The sequence below is a fragment of the Taurulus bubalis genome (genome assembly GCF_910589615.1).
Source record: "Taurulus bubalis genome assembly, chromosome: 14".
Classification (NCBI taxonomy): domain Eukaryota; kingdom Metazoa; phylum Chordata; class Actinopteri; order Perciformes; family Cottidae; genus Taurulus; species Taurulus bubalis.
Window position 1 is genome coordinate 10754906 of NC_136602.1, and position 24209 is coordinate 10779114.

General features: G+C 40.0%; 3 protein-coding genes across 3 annotated transcripts; all 3 read right to left on the reverse strand.

The window, feature by feature from the left end:
• Positions 1 to 1037: 1037 nt before the first annotated feature.
• LOC306746649 (bifunctional 3'-phosphoadenosine 5'-phosphosulfate synthase 2-like) lies at positions 1038 to 10626 on the reverse strand. Its single transcript, XM_079229595.1, has 12 exons — positions 10513 to 10626; positions 8298 to 8412; positions 7921 to 8156; positions 7638 to 7776; positions 7337 to 7455; positions 6560 to 6673; positions 5819 to 5930; positions 4644 to 4849; positions 4239 to 4374; positions 2799 to 3067; positions 2450 to 2679; positions 1038 to 1936 (listed from the first exon to the last, which is right to left on the reverse strand). The coding sequence occupies exons 1-12, from the start codon at positions 10537 to 10539 to the stop codon at positions 1795 to 1797; spliced, it is 1845 nt and encodes a 614-aa protein (XP_079085721.1). The 5' UTR covers positions 10540 to 10626; the 3' UTR covers positions 1038 to 1794.
• A 3495-nt stretch (positions 10627 to 14121) lies between these two features.
• On the reverse strand, positions 14122 to 19082 carry minpp1a (multiple inositol-polyphosphate phosphatase 1a; the record flags this gene model as incomplete). The annotated part of the gene is made up of 5 exons (XM_079229503.1): positions 14122 to 14697; positions 15948 to 16078; positions 16781 to 16878; positions 18146 to 18340; positions 18494 to 19082. 5 exons carry the CDS (start codon positions 19080 to 19082, stop codon positions 14319 to 14321), a joined length of 1392 nt encoding a protein of 463 aa, XP_079085629.1. The 3' UTR covers positions 14122 to 14318.
• Positions 19083 to 20565: 1483 nt separating this feature from the next.
• Positions 20566 to 23887, reverse strand: LOC306746574 (multiple inositol polyphosphate phosphatase 1-like; the record flags this gene model as incomplete). The annotated part of the gene is made up of 5 exons (XM_079229504.1): positions 20566 to 20944; positions 21339 to 21469; positions 22634 to 22731; positions 22972 to 23166; positions 23314 to 23887. The coding sequence occupies 5 exons, from the start codon at positions 23885 to 23887 to the stop codon at positions 20566 to 20568; spliced, it is 1377 nt and encodes a 458-aa protein (XP_079085630.1).
• Positions 23888 to 24209: the final 322 nt, after the last annotated feature.

Sequence of the window (24209 nt, forward strand, 5' to 3'; positions counted from 1 at the left end):
TCATATGGAAATAAGGCGCATGCCTCACACATCAACCATCATGCCATTTATACAGTTTGGGGGGTTAAAAAAACGGTTATCCTACATTCAGAAATATTAGGCCTATAGGATACAAAGGATTCACCCCATTAGCCATCCTGGTCAGTTGACAGTGACATTACATGTTGGATGTACAGTAGGTGGACATTTTATAAAGTACTTGAGGGTGCCATTCATCAGATTTAAACGGGGTTACCTGGAACATCGCAGATTAAATGATCTGATCCAATGTGAGGCTAATTGGGAATCTGCTTCTTACGGGGGATACTGGTTCTCCTCAAAGAAGAACACTCATCTCGTAGCAATGTAAGCCCTTACAGCTTAATGACAGAATGGCAAAATTAATCAGTCCTTCAAGTTCACTCTACCATCTCTTAAGTATAATTTGAAAGCGTCTCGGGAGCTCCTTAATCTGTTATAAAAGATCTGTCTGGCAAAGCCAATCTAGAGCCAAATCCCAGTGATTTACAAGTGATACAAATGTGCATGAAGTTATGAGAACATCTCCACCATGACTACTGCTTGTCCAAGTGTTTACCAGATAGACCGTTTTACACAGGACTATCTTTGGGTCTGGTGTCAGTGAGAGAAGTTATCATGATGAGTTAAATCACAAAGCCCGCCTCCTGTGAGAGAACCCTCAGTGACTGTCCCTTTTGCATGCATTTTAAGTACTTCAGTTATTTCAGTGTTTTCCAGTACTACTTCTTGCCAGCAGGTGGCAGCACTGCACTTTTTGCTTTGCAACCCCAGAATGCCACACTGGACACGACTTCAACCTTTAACCTTCAATTGATAAGTATAGTACCTTGTACAGACATAGATTAAATAGGGTGTGTTGCAAAACAATGTGTCACTAAGACAAATCAGAAGAGAGGTATGAGGGAATAGATACAAAATGTAATCCATCACAAAAAAAAGCCTTGTTTCAATGACAGTACACAATGTCCCATGATCAATAAGTCACCAGCAATTCATAATAGCAAAGGAATGTCTTTATTGCTGCATTTGTCACCCTAAAACTGCAGGTCTTTATTGCATAATTGCACTTTATAAAATCACACAAATCACAGACATTTCACGGCGAACGCCTGCAATACATTTGAACAATTTCTGTTTTATAATGTTAACATTTGAGAGAAAGGCACTTTCACATTTAAAAAAAACTTAAATTGCATTTCATAATAATATGAAACATTAACAGGATGAGTTAATGAACAACTATAGGCATGATCTAAAAAGAAATGTAGATAGTGATACAACTGCAAGTAACTTTGATTCAGCTCAAACATAACTCAACAGAGAGTGATATAATTGCCATAAAATGTTATAAAAAGTGATTTATTTTGCCATGCATCCTTCAGCTATTTCATGAAAATGTCACAAATGATTTCCCGGTCTTTAGATGCACTCCTAAATAAAATAATTAAAATAATAATAATCTCAATTTACCTTTAATTTATTCAAATACACAGTTTAAATTAAAATACATTTACAATGAATCTATATGTTTTACAGGAATGTAAAATGTGTAACGCTTTAACTCTTAAAGACAAGTGATTTCTATATGGTGAAGAAACAGTCACCCTGTCACTGATTATTTATAGCAAAGACTGATTATTTATAACAATCTAAATAAGTATTTTTGGATAAGATAAAACAGGAATATATCTAAATACTCCTGTATGAATGGTTGTAATTGTACCCTCCTTTAAGAATCAATGGTTTTCCCTGGTGACCTAAGCGCTGTGTTGATTACTTGTCCTTCTGCAGAGAGGTGTAGTACTCGACCAAAACCTTCCAGGCCTTGGGGGCCATGAAACCCTCTGGAGGGTTTTCTCCACTCCGAGCCATGTTCCTCATCTTGGTTCCAGAGATAAACTCGAACTCAGCATGTCTGAGAGAGTGGGGAAGAAGGGAATGGCAGTGTGGAGAGAGTGAGTAGGACAGGTTATTAGAAATGTTGTTATAATATTTACAGATCATATGATGGGGCCATAATTATACCTGCAAAGAAAGGTGGATATACATCTACAAGAGTAAGCCTCATAATTTACATTGTCATAATTTTGGGAGTGGGAATTTACATGTTCTCCCCGCGTCAGCGTGGGTTAATTTTGGGAGTTGTCTAAAGATGTATACTACAATCTTCTTGTAGTGTGAACAAAGTAAGTTGCTGGGTCACAGATGGTTCACATTTCCATAAAATTCATGCTTTGGCTTGAAAGATTTGGGTCTGAAAAGTCTGAAAAAAAGTTTGCTCCAGTCTTATTGCACTTCACACAAGGACCACCATATCAATAGATTCCAAGTTGTAAATTAAAAAACAATCACAACAAATACATAATATGTAGTAGTAAACAGGACATATAAGACAAATCTGGAAATTTACTTTTTTTTCTTCACTTACCGCTCTTTGTCATAAAAGTCCATGTTCTTCTTAGTCTTGTTGTAGGCAGCGACCCTGAAGGGGATGATCTCCACAGAGGTGAGGCCTGGCGCCATGGTGAGGACCTTGCTTCCATGGGTGGGCTCATACAGGTCCTGCTTAGTCTCCGGGTGAGGCATGCCTGCAGGGTCCCTGCCGACAATGTAGAAGTTTGCTCCGGCGATCATTCTGGCTCTACAGTGCCACTGAACCTGATGAGTCATTGGAAGACACGCACGTTCAAATACATATTCAAGGCAAATGGTTCAACAGTAGGAAGCTGGACTGATAGAAACCGCTGGTTAGACGAGAAGCCACCACTACTTCTCACCTCTGTGGGTCCAGCGTACATCATAGGAGAGGGGAAGATGGCAACGATGGTGCTTGCTGGGTCCAGGACGCCCTCTTCCAGGACAGCAGCATGCTGCTTCATCCGCCAGTCCAGAGGCACATCGTCGTCTTTGGTCCAGCCGCCGAGGGGGTGCAGCAGGAGGACTGGATTCTTGTAGCCTCGCTCCAGCAGACGGCGCTTGGTGTCCTGCATCAGTAGGGCGTGACCGTTGTGGACCGGGTTACGCAGCTGGAATGCAAACACCGCATCTAAAGCGGACAACATTGGGGAGCACAAAATAAAGTTCACGTCACAATAATAGCAGCAGTTATTACAGTGTAATATAACATAACAGCAGCAGTGCGACACAATGGAGGTGTTGAGCTTCATGTCTGTGCAGTCCAAAATATGTGAAGAATATTGTGCATTTTATTAGCTGTCACAGTAAAAACATGCTTAAAATACCATTCACATATCTCTTTGTTTCATACATTTTCATAGAAAAATGTATATATATATTTTATTTTATCTATATTTTTCTTATTGTCAACAAACTTCACGAAAAGAGCAAAATCAACAATGAATTGAAATGTATTTGCTGTGTAGCGTTGCTAAACCTAATATAGCTTATTCTTTTGCGCTGGCTGGCATCATTGCCATGAACAGGAGCAGGGTTGTTTGTTTTGTGTCGATTCCAAATTTATAGTCCTAAATACTCACTAGCATAACAAATCTGCTGCAGAAAATAATCCGAAACAAATCCACTACATCCCTCTGTTTGAGTAAGGATTGTCTATTTTTGACAGACTTGAGCTTGAGAGCCACAAACAAAGTATTGAGAGATGGACTAATGGATTTTTGAGTTTTGGTCTTTTCATAGGGTTTGTTAACAAAAAGGAAACTTGTAACAAAAAGGAATATTGTAAACCTAATCTGTTGAGTGCACATCATAACATGCTTCGGCCAGAAACACAACTCAAGACAGCAGCAAAGAATACTGAAAACAAGACGAAACAAAATACATACTGTATTGTGTTGCAGATAAATTAACGACACAATCCTGAACACAGCATTCACATCCAAGTGAGCGAGTGAGAGTAAAAACAGGTGATCACATTCCTTTGTTCTTTACTTTTCAGAAAGACACTGCATGTCTCCATTGATCATTGAACACAGAGCACAAACATCCTCATGCAGCTTTACATTTACCATTTTATTTTTCATCTGGTCCTTTGTCAAGTTCTTCTGAAAGACAAATGGTGCACTGCTAAATACATTGCTTCCATGTTTATGTCTATTCTTTTTCTTTTACCAGCTGCGATGGATATTTTATTTCCGTAATAGCCTTAAAAAGGGTCAGTAGCTCAACACATTGTATGCCATTGTGTGTTCCCTGATTGTTATGGTAGTTTAGTGATTGAGTCATTTATATTTTCAAACCTGCTTTCATGTCTTTGAACTTCTGCTTGAGCTCCTGCGGAGTAAGGCGGTACTGGTCAAGTCCATCGTTCCATTTGATTCGATCCAGCACCTCTAGGTCACCACCTACAAGCCAATCACCTCCCTCCATCACCATCTGGGGAAGGTGATAAACAGAATGATATTTGAGGACGCAAACATTTACATGTAGTATTGATATTCAAGCACAAATATTAGCTTTACGGTTTAATTATTTATTTTTCGTCTGGGGCTTGATTGATGTTTTGTTTTCCACAAAATCCCAACATTTAATATTGACAGAAGGAAGGTAAGCGTTGGTGCATGTACTGTTTGCTTTGCAATCATGTGACAGACATTCAAATTACAACTGTGCGTGTCGAAGATATTTGATGAATGCCTTATCACCTTAATATAAGGGTGCTGTGGACAAGTGGTGCCCCACTGTCTGGCACAGCGTTCCTCCTTGCGATGTTGGTAGAACTCTGGGTTCCTGAGAATAGCCACACGTGAGCCCTGGTACTCCAGCGCTACGGCCGCACAGCCATCCAGGTCCTGCTTGGCCTCGGCGCTAACAGGCAGGACAATGGGAACAGACAAGTTGATGGCCCCGCCTGGGACGGAAGAGGGTACAGTGATCTCAACCAGTGAACCAAAGAAAATATTATTCCAGAAATGTTGTTACACAATATGCGCTACAAAACAAATACAAACCACTGCACGCTCAAGACAACCCTGATGTTACAATGTATGTTTGAGCTTGAGCACGTCAAGCAGTTATTCCCCACCAGGGATACTTCTGAACCCAACTGACTAGGTTGTCACACAGAACCATCAAATAAAGCCATCATTGGAAAACTGAAATGTTGTGGAAAAGGAGAAAAAAAAACTATTTTCCATCCAAGTGTAATGATTGAACACTTCTGGTAGCTGGCTAAAATTAAGGACTAATTTGTGGGAAAAGATACCAAAAATTAATGGACTAACAGTTGAAATAAAAGTTTAAAGGGATGGATAGATGGTTTAAATGTCCAGCTTCTGCCACTCCAAGTGGTAGTTGTACGTAGGCAAATTTGACAAAACTGACTTTAATATTGACAGGTCAGTAGTTATAACCAAAGGTTATATGCAATATATGTGTTGTATGCAGCTTTTGTGTATGTATTGTTTTTCTGTGTAAAAACACTGTATATTATTTAAGGGCATGCATAGTTCATGGTATAAAATGGTTGGATTGGTGAGACTGAGTTGCCTTATTGTTTGGAAATAGGCTGCATCCTTTTCTGTTGTACAGTACTGGCGTTATATTTTAAAATAAAAAATAAAAATCATAGAAAAGTGACTAATTTGCCGTCAATGATTGCATCATAACATGCCCAATAAAGTTGAATTGTCATTTAGGTTCTCAGTTGGAATGGGAACAAACCCACAGGGTAGATGGTATACTGCTTGGGCTTGTCTTTTAGTGCAATGTCCTGGGAACACAATGTCCTGGGACACAATATCCTGGGGACACAATATCCTGGGGACACAATGTCCTGGCATGTTTATAAGAACAGTTGAAATGTGCAACCAGCGCTTACCATCCAGCAGGTTGCCAAAGTGTAAGACCTGCAGGAACTCTCTCTCCCTCATGAAGCCCTTCAGAGGGCTAGCCCAGCCTTCTGACAAGACCTGCACCCACTGTAGATCCAACTGTGGACAAGGAATAACTTCTCATTTTAAACAGCACGAAATACATTTAACCTGTGGACTTAACTGCATCGATCAGTGCACTGTAAATGTTTATACTCTAGTCTAAACCAACAAGTCTGTAAATATACTATGAATGAAATAATCAATTATTATGGAAGTAAGAATAGTGGATGTTTAAGAGTTACTCTCCATCCTAAAGCATCATTAAATGCTGCTGACGCATTTATTATCATAGCATCACTTCCTCGTACAACGTTGTAACAAGACGGTTGGAGATAACATGCTCCATACATTCTTGGCTGAGCAATTGACTACAGATGGAGGTGTTAATATCTTTTATTTGCAAATTGCAATTAGAAAGACAGTTCACTTCAATTTACTTGTATGTTGACAAGACTGAAGTGCTGTCCTGATATATTTATCTTAACATCCACACTGCTGTGTGCCTGGTAGGCGTGTTTTTGGTCTTTATTAGTACCCAGGGAAGTTAGATCAGACCATTAGTAAACAGAGTCCAAATAGTGGGGAATATTTATGGGCTCATCATGAGCTGTCATGTCCAGTATTGACCCTGTTCCATTTGCTTTTTAATGAAAAATAAAAAGCCTGTCTAATCGAATGATGGTTACCTTGGTGATGCTGATGGTGGGAAGCGTGTTTGCGTCAGCAACAGCAAGAGTCAGCTTGTTCTCCATAACAAAGAGTTCATTCACCTCCTCCATGATCTCGCCTGGTACAATGTTCTATAAACGAAGAGAAAAGGAGAATATTATTATCATGAAGTTGGATGTGGTTGCTAATGTAGGTCTGCAAATAACGTATTTCCCTTCCCATAAAAAAAAGAAGTAATATTACAAGATAGTTCATTTACTGCCATATATGACAAAGAAAAGCATTACATTCGAGAAGATGGAGCCACAAACAAAGTATTGAGAGATGGACTAATGGACTTTTCATAAGGTTTGTTAACAAAAAGGAAACCGAATATTGTAAACCTAATCTGTTGAGTGCACATCACAACATGCTCCGGCCAGAAACACAACTCAAGACAGCAGCAAAGAATACAAGACGTAACAAAATACATACGTATTGTACGTAAAAATATTGTAAAAATATTGCTTCCATGTTTGTGTCTATTCTTTTTTTTTTACCAGCTGCGATGGATATTTTATTTTCGTAATAGCCTTAAAAAGGGTCACATTAGTAGCTCAACACATTGTATGCCATTGATTGTTATGGTAGTTTTGTGATTGAGTCATTCATATTAAATGCATTTTAGGTTCCCTCATCTCAAAATCAACAAGTGTTTGGGTAGATGCCAAAACTGGTTATGAACAAGTGTCATGCTAACTTCCAAGTTGGCCACAGTTATACGTGTGTAGTACTATTTCTTATGTTACACCCACCTGCTCCCTGAGCAGCTCCAACACCTGGTGGAGGCATTCGTTCACTGAGAGCTCTCCAGTTTTCAGCACCAGATCTGGTGCCTCAGGACGCTCGTAATCTGAGTCAATACCAGTGAAACCTGGAAACAAATGTAAAAAACATAAAAAGAAAAATGTAACCTCAGCAGCATTCCTATTCCATTTTTATTTGAATAAAGATTAGGGTGAGCTTGGGCTTGGCTTTACTTGTATCACACAGAGAGCTAGCACATAAAACATTTGGGAATGTTTTGCTCAGGTGAGCACTGTCACACACACAGACCTTTGATCTCTCCAGCGCGAGCCTTCTTGTAAAGTCCTTTTACGTCCCTGCTCTCACACACCGCAAGAGAAGCGTGGATAAACACCTCGAAAAACGGGAGCCCGGCACTTGCATGGATCTTCCTCGCCTCATCACGATCCTGTGGAAGAATACAGCACAAAACATTTCATGTATGCGTTGCAGTGTATTTTTCATCAAAGCCTTGAGTAGATGTTTTCATTTTATTTGTATAGACAAGATAAGCATCAGCAGCACATTACTTTAACTGTTGATGTTTTCTGACCTTGCCGAAAGGTGAAATGAAACTGGTGACGCACACCAGCCCAGCGTCTGCAAACAGTCTGGCCACCTCAGCAATACGGCGGATGTTCTCCTCGCGGTCTACGGGGGAGAAGCCCAGATTCTTGTTCAGGCCTTGGCGAATGTTGTCTCCGTCCAGCGAGTAGCAGGGAATAGCGTGGGACACGAGAAACTCTTCCAGGGCAAAACTGATGGTAGTCTTTCCGGCACCTGACAAACCTAGATTGAAAATGTGACAAGAGATATCAGCATGACGACACAATTCTTAGACCAGATCAGTTTAAACCCCTATGTGGCAGAGGAATGAGCCACCTCATGACCTTTAGATGGACATCATTATACGACTGTATAGACATTTACCGGTCAGCCATATGGTGCAGCCCCTGAAGCCTCCCCTGGACCCCACGACCTGCCCCCTCTTGCTGCGGCTGACGTGGTGGGCCTGAAACACCACATTGGTCGACCTGTTGAGATCCTAAAATAGAAGAACGCATGATTAAACAGAGGCGAGCTACGGCGGTTCTGAGGGAGTTACAGAATACAAAATATAAAGAAACAGGAAGGAATGGTTGCAATACGGCCTCTCACTTCGCCTGACACTATTTGGCACCAAACAACTTGTCATATCATGCAGACTAGTGTGATGTGGCACTTTACAATAATGATTTGCTCAGTTTAGTGTAACATGACTGGTTTTACTTGCTTGTCCTGCTGAACGTGTCTATGAGGAGCAGGCTGTGGATAAATGGGGCTGTTTTGACTTCAAGAAGGAAGGGGTGGATGAGGGAAGCATTGAGGCATGGAAGGAGGGGGAGAGGGCTGACTGGACAATGTGTGCAGTGTGCTGCGTGCAGCCCAGCGATGATGTGGCAGTGCTCGTGCCCACACGTTCGCACTCTGCACTCACTTTCCCATCGAACCTACATCCATGCCATGGCTTCACTTTGTGCATGCTTATCCCCCCCTCCCCCCGCGCCACCACTCCCTCCTCTCAATTACTATCCCCCATGCTAAGAACGTGTCTTCAGCCAGTGTGGCATTGGTTTAACATAAAGGACCCTGATATTCGCTTTGGCAGAGTTTCAGTCTCAATCGGACAATCTGCATTTAAACAGCATTTCAAAGTAACCCGCTGCACTTACTTACAGCTAGTAATACGTGTAAAAAGTACTTCACATGCTATATCTATGAGCATTATCTCAGATAAGCCAATGCATTTGTGTACACTGCCTTAGACAAACATAATTGTTCTTCAATACCTTCCCTCCATTCAAATGATGGTATGATGGCACAAGGTGTATTTACTTAAGAGAACATACTACGTGCCTAATTTTTAGACGTGGTATACTCCCCTTAAACCAATATGTCACTCCACATCATTAATCTTATTACATTTTAATTAATTTGTAATCACTTCCCTTGTTTAACTCCGCATGCTTTTGAATTTAACTGTCTTTTCATAAAGCACTTTCTACTGCATTCCGGTGTAAGAAATGTGCTAGAAACTCTCGTTATTATCAATTTGGAACACCTTGTGCAACTCTTTTCCTCTGGCTCCCAGTGCAGCTTGCATGCTCTTTCTCAGGAAATTACAAAAGATAAACTTTGATAATAAAGTGGTCTGGAGGCATATGTTCAAAAATGGGATTAGTAAGGGCCTTTTGTCAAAGTAAAAACAGTACATTAAAGCTTTATTGATTATTAGCATCATCAATTGGTCTGTCATCTTCTCAATTAATTGTTTAGAAGAAAAAAAATGGTAAAAAAAGAAAGAAAATGCCAATGTTTATATATCTAAATGGATTGTTCTGTCTAAAACCCAAAGATATCCAATTTACACACTAATAATGATAATATTGATCTCATCTGTGACTCAGATCGTTCAATATCAGAGTCGTCTCGTCTGCAATGGTGCACAAAGTGAGGGATCTCTAAACAAAGACACGAAATGAATATTTTTGAGTTATTGGAGTTTTTCGTGCCGGTAACTGTCGCTGCTCTCATTCTCAGGACATCTCTCCACACATGTTCTCTGAGTTAGCAGCATTCCTGTGCGGCAGCAGCCCGCCGTCTCACAGTGGCCTCTTTCTCCGCCTCGCTGCACTATGAATGGGCCAACATTGACACAGATCCGTTACTGCAACAACCGGCCTATTCAGACTCACGGTGACCATCACACCTGGCAGCAGCCTCGGTTACAGTAAAGAGGCACACACACACACACACACACACACACACACACACACACACACACAGAAGTGAAGTCGTCGCCGAAAATGAGCTCCAGTGCCGGGTTACCTTGAAGGGAAAAGTCCTCAACTAATGAGACTACTTTTCACTGCTGTTTCTGAGTACCGTCATCGAGGAGAGTGCATGTTATACGCCTATGGATAAGACACAGCGGTAATACTTACCCGAGTTGGGCGCTGGCGGCTCGCATTCACACACACACACACACACACACACACACACACACACACACACATATAACTTTTGACAAACATTTCAGGGCTGCCCTGATGACAGCTTGCACTTCAATCGTTTCTGTCTCAACGTTATCTCCACATCCACTCACCGTGCGAAGCTTTTTCACCCCGGACATTTTGCGCGACTGTCGGTAACACCGGGACTCGGAAGACTCTTCACGCACGCACGCACGCACGCACGGGCCTGGATGAGGAGGGAGACGAGTTACCTTCCAACACAATTTTGGGAATCGAGGAGGAGGAGAGGGGGGTTTTAAAAGGGACTCTTCCAAGACACGTAGCATTCCGCTGGCCCAGCCTCGAGCCCTCCTCCGCCGAGAATAATCTGCATAATGTGCGGACTTTCAGCCAATACTCAAGCAAAACGACACGACGGGGCCGAACATCTAACGGCAGAAGTGGGACAGAGGTTGGACCTTTTGAGTTGGACACTAGTCTCTCACATTACTGTGGGGACGCGTTATTCAACTACACGAACACTAACTATCGGCGAGACACTTGGGTGTTGCTCGTATTATTCCCGAGACAAGTAGAAGAGCTCAGGTTACAAAACCAAACTGTTGAAGCAGAATTTTTAAGAAATGCATGCACACATACTGTATTCTCTGCCGTTAAATTAACTAACAGGCGTAAATTACGCTCGCCGTAGACTCACTCTACCAGGAGCACGGTGACGTCACGTGTAGGTCCTGTGACGTTAGTTGGGTCATGGGGAGTGCCTTTAGGACTTCCCATTTCCCCCCACAAAACTACGATTTTCAATTGAACTTCATATGCATTGTATTACGTAGATGTCATGCTGTTAGAAATGCATGTTGGTCAAGCTCACACACTTTTTTATAAATTAACTGCATGATGACAATGTACTTGCAAACAGTCACAAATGTCTACCTTGTCATGGACAAATGTAAAGTAGAGTAAATACATTGTAAATACATAGTGATTATAAATTGTACATTTTTAGAAAAATATGAAGTCCCTTTCTCAATAATATATTGTATTTGGTGTGTAAAGTATTTGGATAATAATTAAATTATACAAATAATGTCCACCCTGTAATGGAAAACTTGCGGACAGGGTAGACAATGACTGAGTTGATTTTTGGCTTATGTTAGCATTTAATGAGCACATGAGGGACCTTCAGTCAGCAACATGATTCAGTTAGCAAGTTGACGGTGTACTGTTTAACAAATAGATTTAAAATTTCTGAAAGGTTTTATATTAATTGATATTTCACTATGACAGAGTGGACACAGTAAGCTTGACAACATAACACTACACACATAATATGATGAAAATTACGAAATATAAGTGTAAATACTTAGTCTGCAACATGCCACTGTTTCAGCCTCCAGTGAATAAAGACACATTGGTGGTAGTAATGTCACTGAAAACATCAGACGTTTTCTTAAAGAGGAAGTTTCCCCAAAATGTCAATACGATTATGAAAATAGAATATACATGATCAAAATGACTCATTTTTATCAAATAACTTGCTGTGGACAATAAAACCATATACTTTTTTGGGGGAATTTAATTTCATTTAACCATCTATTACACACACTAGTTAGCAGAGCAGTGTGTGGGACATGCCAAAATCATGTAAAGCCAATAAAACAAAACAGTATAAAATAATGAAAACACATTTAAAGAGACTTATCATTGTTTTGATATGTGTGTAAATGTTTGACCATTTATAAAAGCACCTCAGTTTCATTATTCTGCTACATTTTCATAATAACTGACTGATTCTGAGGACACCAAAGGCATTTTATAGTGATCCAGTTAGTCCGCCGACGTTACAAAGTTCACACTAAAATACAGGTGCTGGTCATATTCATATACTGTGTTTTCTGAGGTTCAAGGTCAACACAGCCGTATACCGGGAAGTTTTAGAGCACCTGCTGCTGACCAACTTTATGGAGATGCAGATTTCATTTTCCAACAGGACTTGGCACCTGCACACAGTGCCAAAGCAACCAGTACCTGGTTTAAGGACCATGGTATCCCTGTTCTTAATTGGCCAGCAAACTCGCCTGACCTTAACCCCATAGAAAATCTATGGGGTATTGTGAAGAGGATGATGTGAAATGCCAGAGCCAACAATGCAGAAGAGCTGAAGGCCACTATCAGAGCAACCTGGGCTCTCATAACACCTGAGCAGTGCCACAGACTGATCGACTCCATGCCACGCCGCATTGCTGCAGTACCTCAGGCAAAAGGAGCCCCAACTAAGTATTGAGTGCTGTACATGCTCATACGTTTCATGTTCATACTTTTCAGTTGGCCAAGATTTCTAAAAATCCTTTCTTTGTATTGGTCTTAAGTAATATTCTAATTTTCTGAGATATTGAATTTGGGATTTTCCTTAGTTGTCAGTTATAATCAACAAAATTAAAAGAAATAAACATTTGAAATATATCAGTCTGTGTGTAATGAATGAATATAATAGACACGTTTCACCTTTTTGAATGGAATTAGTGAAATAAATCAACTTGTTGATGATATTCTAATTATATGACCAGCACCTGTATAACTTATATTACAAGTTAACCAACGTGAGGGGACATGGTACTGTGTTTTTCTTTCCTTCTTTCTTTCTTTATTTCTTTCTTTCTTTGAGGTACTTGTAATTGCTTGAGTGTTTCCTTGCTAACGTATCTCGCATACTTCTACACCGCTACAGTTTGGAGACTAATGCACTTTTTTACTCTGCTACATTTATTTTGAGTTTTCTTTAAGTATAGCTACATTGCAGACTCATATTATTAATATAAAGTATGAGCATACTAACACACGGGGATGAATCTTTATGAATTTACCTCCACCTGATAGGATATATAGAAAGTTCAAACTGGTCCCATATTGACCAGCTGCCTAACTGTATACAATTCAAAACAGTACTTTTACTTTTGAACTTTACGAGTATTTGAATGCTATGAACTTCTTTACTTTTAAGTAAAGTTTTGATTGCAGGACTTTTACTCGTAACATGACTCTGTGGTGTTGCTACTTCTACTTCAATAAAGATCTGAGTAGGGTTTTTTTCTTCCATCACTGGTATTTTGTACACTTGAAAGACTTTGTCTACAGCTACATTAATATAATTAAATGTTTCCATTTCTGGTGCTGGAGCCAATCCCAGCTAACATTGGGCGTAGGCAGGGTTCACCCTGGACAGGTCGCCAGTTTATCGCAGGGCACATATATAGAGAGAAAACCATTCACACTCACATTCACACCTAGAGGCAATGTCAGAGTCTCCAATTAGCTGCATGTCTTTGGACTGTGGGAGGATGCCGGAGAACCCGGAGAGAACACATCAACCTCATCTCTCTGGAAATGATTACTAAGGATAAGTCACATAAGGACTAAGGTGCTTGTAAGGTTCAAGGTTTTTTATTTGGTCAATTGTGCCTAGACCAACAGTCCAGACTCACTTTGTGCTGTTTATGACATGCCCAGAAAGTTAAATTAAAATATAATTATATATACAATTTCAGAGTAGCCTGACACCTAAATGGCCAGAAACCGCCCTGCTGAACATATTTTCCTGGAAAGTTCAAATGACTTATAATTTATGTGTAATGTATAGTGAACGGCATTGATTATCTCTTATCTCATACATACTGACCATATAATGTTGTGCTACTTCAAACTGAGAGTAAGTGACTTTCCTCGAAGCAATACAATGTGTCTACACTGCAAAAATAAATTATTTAATTTCTGGAATGAAACCTTGCAAAAAATAAGCAATATATTTGAAGCAATACTGCAATAATACAGGTGAAATTCAAATACAATTGCTAGGCTGGCAAATCTGCCTTTTTCTTAGCCGGAAGACAAATAAAACACCCCAAAAAGCCACTGCAGGATCGAGCCTGTCTGCTGAGACTTAAGCAGGACTCTTGAACAGCCGACACTCAGTCTCGAAGTCACAGCCTTGGAGCAGCTCTCTGTAGTGATCTTTAACGTCTTGATAGCGCGGCATGGAGGCCTGCTGGCTCGTCAAACCCGGGAAGGTCACAGGCTTCTCGTTGAGCAGCGGTTGCAGTCTCAGGTCGCCTCCACCACAGTCGTACAGCACCAGGAGTAAGTTAGCTGCATAGGGTAACATGTGGCTGGTGTGGAAGGAGCGTTGGGCCTGTGTGGCGTAGTTGGTGGAGGTCAGGGCCTCGCTGTCCTTAAAGAAGCCCAGGAGGGTGAGCAGTGGCAGGAGGGTCTCTGCATGGCCGACCTGGACTGTCACAGCCTCGGTCACCTGCTGCCCAGCCCTGGCATACAGAAAATACAACATCAGTTTCAGGTGTTCTGAGCTCTGTCAAAAGTGTAAAGGGATGCCGAAGTGCTCACTACTATGTATATATATATATACATATACATATATATACATATACATATATATATATATATATATATATATATATATATATATATATATATATATGTATGTATGTATGTATGTATATATATATATATATATATATATATACACATGCGCAAGTTCAGGTAGTGAAATTTATATTGTTTTTTTGTTTTTTTTCACCTACATTTTTTTAATCATTTTAATATATTAACATTAAACACAAATACAAAAATGAGGTTTGTCAAACAACAATAAAGCACAGAAAAAAGAGAAGAAAACAACACATCAGACAAACAAATATAACAAAACAAAAAATAAAATAAGAATACAATCACCCCGACACCCCTTTATTATCTTTTACCTGTAAATTTGCATACGCGGTCCTGCATTTATACCTGCATTTTCCTGAGCACATACATCCGACTACTTGATCACTCCTCTAATTTGTTAAAAAAGCCATTAGATTTTTCCATGCTTGGTTAGTTTGGCTTGAACTGTTTTTTACCCTGGCGATCATATTTTCAAAGGCAGCCATCTCTACCATGAGTTGGAGCCATTCTGTGAGCGTGGGCGTATGTGGGCTCTTCCAGTTCCGCGGGATAAGCCTTGCTGCCACCATAAAACCTGTTAATGACAGTCTAATCTCTGGTGGAGATTCTGGTAAAGGCCATTTGAGCCACCCTTCTAGGTTGTTCAGTACTACCTTCCAAAAAGGCAACAGATTGGAGCATTGCCACATAGCATGGAGAAAAGTGCCCATTTCTACGTTACATTTTGTGAAGTTTATATTGTTAAGCAAAATGTGGAATCTCTATGAGACTCATAGCTCATACTATAGACCTCCATGCATAAGGTGATGCGTACATTATGTAAATCAATTACACACAAATTCATTCTCACAATTTACAGATAAGGCCTGTTGTGAGTTGGGTCCTGATGGTTACTAATGTCGAGTAACACACAGCTGAAAATAAACCCCATCAAATGCCTAGCAAGTTTAGCGCCTCCAGTGGTCATGAATGGGCTAAGAGCTGAAGGCAGGGGGAGAATGTAGAGAAGGACTGTTGTATCTTTTTCATTGGATTTGTAAACTATGAACCAAATTACAGAGTCACAGTGCCCGACATTTTTACGTATTGAAGGACGAGGTTTACTCACTTGCTCTCGCTGGCTGCTTTGTTCAGTCGACTAAATGCATCATGGAAGAGAATGCAGCTCGACTTTCTGTTGATATCGTAACCATAAGCTCTTTTCCAGAATTGTTTGAGGTCATTTGCATACTCCATAACCTGTTGCCAGATAGTAGAAAGATGTGGGGTTTTAGGGAAAAAAAACTCCAATATGTCAGTCTTTTGTTATGTGTTGTAACACAAGACATGAAGTACTCTTTGTAACATGAATACTGCCAAGGTTTCTCAATGAAGGAATATTGTGGTTAAGCAGAAGAAAGAAAGCAGAGAAACCATTACCTACTGCTTTTTTGCAAACTTTGTTGAAGAAAAAAGTAGTAGGGAAGGCAAAAGTCTTAATCTAACATGACCTTCCAAGTGTTTCCTTCATTTACAGACAGACAGATACAGATTAAATAGGAAGAAGTAATGCAACAGATGTTACATAGGGTGGCTTGCAGAAGTTCATTTTCCGAGGTCTTTTATATCTGGGTTCAAATATCTGGGTAGATAAAGCATTACAAATATTTAATAACCTTGACCGGAGAGTCTAAGTCTGATGGTGCGAGATACGTCTAATATGATTAGAGGGCCCGTAAATAAAAAAAACTTCAGACGGTCTAATCCATTGAGATAAAGGTTGATAAAGCAAGATAAAGCATTACAAATATTTAATAACTTTGACCGGAGAGTCTAAGTCTGATGGTGCGAGGTACGTCTAACATGATTATAGGGCCCGTAAATAAAAAAAACTTCAGACGGTCTGATCCATTAAGATAAAGGACAAAGGATCGACAAACTTTAAGCAGAGGAGGGCCGTACCTGTGCGTCAACTTTATCAAAAAGCCGACACCAGGGGGAGTTCACAGTCTTGATGGCAAACTCATAAGCACACAAATAAAATGCAGCTTCCGCCATATCTGCAGGAGAAGGGTTGCAATAATAAAATGTAAATATGTAGTGACATTAGACAAGCTGGGCAGTCATGAAAACACACACAATCAAAAGCACTAGTGAGTGACCTGATTTACCCGTGTGTATTGCTTTGAGGCCTGTGGTACTTCTTCAATGCCACGAATGAAGTCAATATTGGCTACAGCTCAGTCTAGTGGAGCTTAACTACTTTCAAATTAGAAAACAGCTCCATCTACTGTACACATACTCTCTGTGAAATATGTACGGGATGTTCAGAACACAACCTCATATCTGACGACTTTACCTCTATTAATACTTTAGCGACTGATTGTTGTTGTGTTCAATGGCATTAGATGCATTTGAGAAGGTGATTATTGGTTATTGGTGATAAAGTTTCAATAATAAATGAATAATTAATGGTTTGAAATGGGACAATTTTTCAGGAAAATACTGTGTGTGTAATACTCAGCGTGTAATCTCAAATCGTCAAAATGGTAATCTCTATTTCCCCTATAGTTAGTACTAAACTACAGTTTTTCCCCAGGAAAATCTCACACTCAACAGCAAAGTATAAGAAAAGATCGTCACAAATCTCACCATTCCCAGTGCTGGAATATAACTAAGTAGTGTATTTACTTGATGCTATGTACTCAAGTAAAGGCTTGATATACGTATACTTTACATGGGTATTTCCATTTCATGCTACTCCCCACTTCTAGTCCACTACTAGATATATTTGATCGCTGTAGTTACTTTGAATATCAAGCAATTACAGTAAATTGAAAACAGTAAATGCTATTTACATAATCACACGTCCAATAAAATAAATTCTAATTATATGGCATCACAGCTGGATTACCAACTAGGCAAAGCAGGCAACTGCTCTGAGGCCACCAAAAGTCCAAGCTTCATTGTGAGACAGTTTTTGTTTTGTTTGTTTATTTGTTAATTTGATTACTTGTAAATTAGTTTGAGAAAGTGCATTTCATTTAATATTGTAGCCCCGTGTCTAAATCAAGTTGTTACGTCTTCATTATTTTACTTTGTCTTATGCTCACGTGGTGCATCTTCTTAAATAAAGATGTGTCTCATCAAATAACCAAATACTACTTTTTACTGTGCATACACTTGGTGGAACACACATATGTACTTTAACTGTAGTGTTCTGAATGTTAGGATTTTACTTGTAAAGGAATATTTTATTTTATAATGTTGTAGTTATAAATCAATTATTATGAAATAACGGATCTGAATACTTTCTCCGCCACTGACCATCATCGATGTCACTGTAGGGGACACCAAGCCGGTCTGCGATCTTCTCCGTGACCCTCCTCATCTCTGGTCCCTGCCTGAACTTGTCCACCTCTGACAGAGCTGAGGGGTTGTTGTCCACTTCCTGCACAAACCTGGTGCACTGGTCAAAAAACCTCATGAGAGCATCGTTCACTGCGTGGTCAAACTCCTCATCTGGGTAGAGAAAATGTGACAGGTTACATTATGCATACAAGTTGTAGATCATCATCATATATATATATATATATATATATATATATATATATATATATATATATATATATATATATATATATATATATATATTGCAGCTGATAGTGGTGATACCTGTAATCTCCCACAGCTCTGTCAGTCCTGCCTTGAAGGACAGGGTGCTGTTGACACACCTGTGCTTGGAGCTGGTTATGAATTTGATGAATCCCCCTCTGAGCTTCTCCTCTGAAACCAGTGAGGGGAACAGCTTTGACAGCCTGACGGCCAGATGCTTGTGGTCGTTCACACCTTTCTGGACGAGTCGGCCGTCCATGTCCTCAGTGTACCACATCGTCCACTGGGTCTGGATTTCACGCAGCCAGCTCTCGTTGCCCGAGGCGCTGCTCTTGACCAACTCGTAGAGCTTCTGCATCTTCTTGACGTTTTTGCTCGTCGGGTACCTCGTGCCGTGTCTTATGATGGCAGTCAGATGGATTTGTCGACATTGTGCAGATGGAGGCTGCAGGATGGATCTGTTTACAGCGAGTATGTCCTGTATGAGATACGGGTTCACTTCCTCATACCTACCTTTCGTGGTGAAGTATTTGGCGATCGCTGGTATGTTTGGGTCCTCCTCGGGATTCACATAGTTACGAATACAGCAGTTAAGGCCAGTTAAGATGGTAAAATGAACAAAAAGGATTTTCCCGAATGCGATCGGCATGGTGTAGACACGTCGCTTGTTAGTATGGCCGGCTGCACCCCCACACACCAGGCACAAAACCGAGTGACGTCGTTCCACGTGGGCCCAGCCAACCAATCCACTACACAGACACTGTCCTCAAACAAAAACAGACTTTACATAATAGACTGCAGCTTGTGTCATAATGGACGTTGCTCCATTTAATCACATGACAGCACTGTACTTTACTTAGTGGTGGACACATAGCAACAACACAGTGTGTTATTACACTGTAAAGTAGTAAAAGTCCCGCTTTAATTCTACAAATATACAAGGAGCCTGCTCATTATGCAGCATGTCCCATTTAAGAATAATATATATATATTATATGATCAAGTTATGAATTGTAGTTATTGATGCATTATTATGTACACTACTTTGAGGATCCAGCTGGTAAAGTAGTTTTTTAGCTTGTGAATTTCACCAAGAGATTAATAAAGTCTTCGTCTATAATTAAACAATTAAAATAATATATATATCTATATATATAGATATATAGATATATATATAGATATATGTAGATATATATATTTAGTTATACTAATTGTAATATGCAATATAAGGGGTAAAACAAATGTAGTGTGGTAAAAAGTACAGTATCTCTTTTTTAGTGGAGTAGAAGTATTAGGTGGAAGGAAATAGAAATTATGTCTGTGCATACCTCAAAAGTGTACTTACAGTACTTGAGTATGTGACCGCTGGTGCTGTGCTTAGTTCTAAATGGGCATCTACAACTTAAAACAAAACAAACAAGAGATATGTGATTAACCCTGTAGCCAACAATGACTATATTTATCTATACATTATATTGGGAACTATTGAGCAGTGTGCCAGAAATACTGATCCAAGTGTAAGCAGTATTTTACTGTCATAGCTAGTCTTAACTACTCTGTTGGGTAGTCACTAAAGATTACCTTGGCTGCCTATTACTGTATATTTTAGTCATCATCTCCAGCCATTTGCTATTGTCTGTAATTTGCTGTATAATAAAAGTGAATTCTAATTCAGTCGGTATTTAAATAATAAAACATTTTACGCCCAGCCTTTCTGAAGCTCGAAGTTATTCCATGTAAAAAAAAAAAATGTGTTGAATAGCATAACATGTTTGAAGGTTCCAGAAAGCCAATCACAAATGTGAATTCAGTTTTCTTAGTAAGAAATGTATTATTATAAATTAATGATCAATTTCCTATATTGCAGTTGTTTTTATTGAAAGAAAGAAAGACACATGTTAGAAAAACAAGTAGTCACATTGTTTTAGAAAACAAACAAAGTGCCTCCTGAAAATGTTTGATTACAGCATTCATATTTAAATTGTCAAAAGCAGAACATTTAGAAGAATGTGCATTTAACCAATCCTTATGATAGGAGCATTATATTTGTTCTGTTTAGCAAAAAAAAAGAAGAAGAGAGAATAAAGCCACTGCAATGCCTCTTTTCCAGAATCGAGCCTGTCTGCTGAGACTTAAGCAGGACTCTTGAACAGCCGACACTCAGTCTCGAAGTCACAGCCTTGGAGCAGCTCTCTGTAGTGATCTTTGACGTCTTGATAGCGCGGCATGGAGGCCTGCTGGCTCGTCAAACCCGGGAAGGTCACAGGCTTCTCGTTGAGCAGCGGTTGCAGTCTCAGGTCGCCTCCACCACAGTCGTACAGCACCAGGAGTAAATTAGCTGCATAGGGTAACATGTGGCTGGTGCGGAAGGAGCGTTGGGCCTGTGTGGCGTAGTTGGTGGAGGTCAGGGCCTCGCTGTCCTTGAAGAAGCCCAGGAGGGTGAGCAGTGGCAGGAGGGTGTCTGCATGGCCGATCTGGACTGTCACAGCCTCGGTTACCTGCTGCATAGCCCTGGCATACACCAACATAGCTTATTTCATAGAGTTACGTGTAAATGTAAAATACAAGAGAAGACAAAAACACTTGCTACAAAGCAGACAAATATGCAATTTGAATCAAGAAATGTCTGGGTTGTTCAACAAGTGTTTACATCACAATTATTTTCCGGTCTACATCTGCGTAAATACACATTTTAAAACTCCATAATTGTAACCAAACGAAAGAACACACTAGTCAAGTCTAGACTAGTATTTTACATTTGACAAAAGCAAAACAAGTAAAATTAGGGGACAAGCATAAAGAAACGGTGCTATTTCATCTATTCCACTGAAGGTTTTCACAAAAGTCTTTGACAAGTATAACCCACAGTTGTATGGACAGTGAAAGCAATTTCAAGCTCACTTACTTGCTCTGGTTGGCTGCCTCGTTCAGTCGGTTAAACACATCATGGAAGAGAATGCAGCTCGACTTTCTGTTAATATCATAACCGTAGCCTCTTGTCCAGAATTCCCTCAGGTCACTTGCATAATCCATGACCTGTTGGTGCAGGTAGTTCACATGTGTGTGGGTGGCCTTTACACAAAGAGCTTGTCTAAAGAATTTCCCAAAATAGCAATTTTTGCATTCTGTAAAATAACATTTCAAGCTGCGTGAGTGTTAAGTCAGCTTGTAACACAAGACACAAAACACAATTTCTTATATGCATAGGGGTTCTCAGTGAATCAATGGTGTGGCTAATGCATTGTCACTTTTCTTTTTGATTGTATACTCCTTAGAAAGAAGCAATAGGATATCGACATTATTTGTCTAATGTTTTTATTTTATTAATCTTTCATTTAAAAAAGAACTATGTACAGTTACAAACATTAATGTTACCATTTAATTAACCGTGCCAGATTGTAGCTTTCAGCAAATTTGCATCTGTAATCCTGTTGAGGGTGCTTTGTACCTCCATAGATTAGGCATGGCTGTTTGTTTGCTTTCGTGTTGGCTTCAATAGTCGGTGCATTTGTTGTGCCCCGGGTTGACTTATAAGTGCTCTCCTGGTCGGCTTTAAGTGCCTATCTGATCAGCTGAAGTGCATCTCTGCCACTTTGTTTTGAACCTATACGTAACCCTTCCACTAGCCTCTGTGTTTATTTTTCTTCCATAAGGTCAGGGGACTTGGTTGTGATATATTTGATCAGTATTTGCTTGAGGAGGGAAAGATCTTGTTCTATGTGATGAAGAGCTCTGTGAGTAAATACATTTGTGGTAGTGAATGAGCAGACTATATACATTGGCTGCCAAAGTTTACGAGTACAGACAATTTCTTTAAAACATTGGGTTGTTTCAGCAGTGAGTAATACACATTTTGACACATCACAGAAGAAAAAGCACAGATGTGAATAGTAAATTGATGACGGCTGAGTTCCTTTTAACTGCTTCAGTCTCAGAGTCCTGGTATTGTTTATGCTGGCTCACTGTCACCCTGTCATGTCTTTTTGGAACACTTCAATAGATCAGAGCCATCGTTTATGTCATTAGCAACACCTGTGCTTTTACAACCATGACAAAAGCCTGTGAAAAAGGCCTATTGTGCGGGAAAACATCCCAATTATACTCTCTGTTTTAAATGACTCAATCATAAATGAACTTGAAACAAACCAGTTCCTGCTGGCACATTAAATCTGCATACAGTTGAGCATTAATTACTCCTACCTTTGCATCATCCTTATCGAAGAGTTGACACCAGGGGGAGTTCACTGCCTTAATTGCAAATTCATAAGCACATAGGTAAAATGCCGCCTCGGTCATATCTGCAGGAGAGAGGTCTGTATCAAATGATTAGTGGTTAAAGATTGCATGGAGATTCAAGGTATATACACCTGTAATATACCTGGGACCCATTTAAAGAACATATAGAGTCTTAATCAATCATTTAAGAAATCCAGTGTATTGGACCACTAAGAGCAGGAATCCTTCGTAGTTATGATGAAGGCTAAATACGTTAAGACACACAACACAACGGAAAAAGGCATTGCTTCTGTTGATATGACCTTGTGCGATGTCACTGTAGGGGACACCAAGCCGGTCTGCGATCTTCTCCGTGACCCTCCTCATCTCTGGTCCCTGCCTGAACTTGTCCACCTCTGACAGAGCTGAGGGGTTGTTGTCCACTTCCTGCACAAACCTGGTGCACTGGTCAAAAAACCTCATGAGAGCATCGTTCACTGCGTGGTCAAACTCCTCATCTGGGTAGAGAAAATGTGACAGGTTACATTATGCATACAAGTTGTAGATCATCATCATATATATATATATATATATATGTATATATATATATATATATATATACATATATATATATATATATATATTGCAGCTGATCGTGGTGATACCTGTAATCTCCCACAGCTCTGTCAGTCCTGCCTTGAAGGACAGGGTGCTGTTGACACACCTGTGCTTGGAGCTGGTTATGAATTTGATGAATCCCCCTCTGAGCTTCTCCTCTGAAACCAGTGAGGGGAACAGCTTTGACAGCCTGACGGCCAGATGCTTGTGGTCGTTCACACCTTTCTGGACGAGTCGGCCGTCCATGTCCTCAGTGTACCACATCGTCCACTGGGTCTGGATTTCACGCAGCCAGCTCTCGTTGCCCGAGGCGCTGCTCTTGACCAACTCGTAGAGCTTCTGCATCTTCTTGACGTTTTTGCTCGTCGGGTACCTCGTGCCGTGTCTTATGATGGCAGTCAGATGAATTTGTCGACATTGTGCAGATGGAGGCTGCAGGATGGATCTGTTTACAGCGAGTATGTCCTGTATGAGATACGGGTTAACTTCCTCATACCTACCTTTTGTATTGAAATATTGAGAGATTGCTGGTATATCCGGATTTTCCTCAGAATTCACATCATTAAGTAAACAGCAGGTGAAGATGAGGAAAGAAAAGACAGGGCACTTCCAAAGAAACATGCTGCACACAAGAAGTGGTTTGAAAAGCAGCTGTCTCCAAAACCTTTCCAAACCTGAAACCTCTGTATAACAGCTTCAAAAATGGGACTGAGCAGAGTCCAGTCCAGTTTGTTTACCCCAATTTCCTCCAATCATATGCTGAAGTGTAAACACATTCTTACACAACAGCCATTATAACCTCAAAAGAGAAATCCAAACAGTAAAAAGAAAAATACATCAGAAGTCTTGTCAGATTATCAATGTATCTTACGTTTTCAGTTCCTGAATGTTTCCTTGTTTGCATGATAAGAGTGTCTCTACTTTCACATACATCGTGTTGTTT

Coding starts and splice junctions, on each gene's coding strand:
- LOC306746649 (XM_079229595.1), bottom strand. CDS start 10,539: ATGTCCGGGGTGAAAAAGCTTCGCACG. Junction 8,413..10,512: donor GGGTGAAAAAGCTTCGCACG/GTGAGTGGATGT, acceptor CTTCTATTTTAG/GATCTCAACAGGTCGACCAA. Junction 8,157..8,297: donor CTGCACCATATGGCTGACCG/GTAAATGTCTAT, acceptor TTTTCAATCTAG/GTTTGTCAGGTGCCGGAAAG.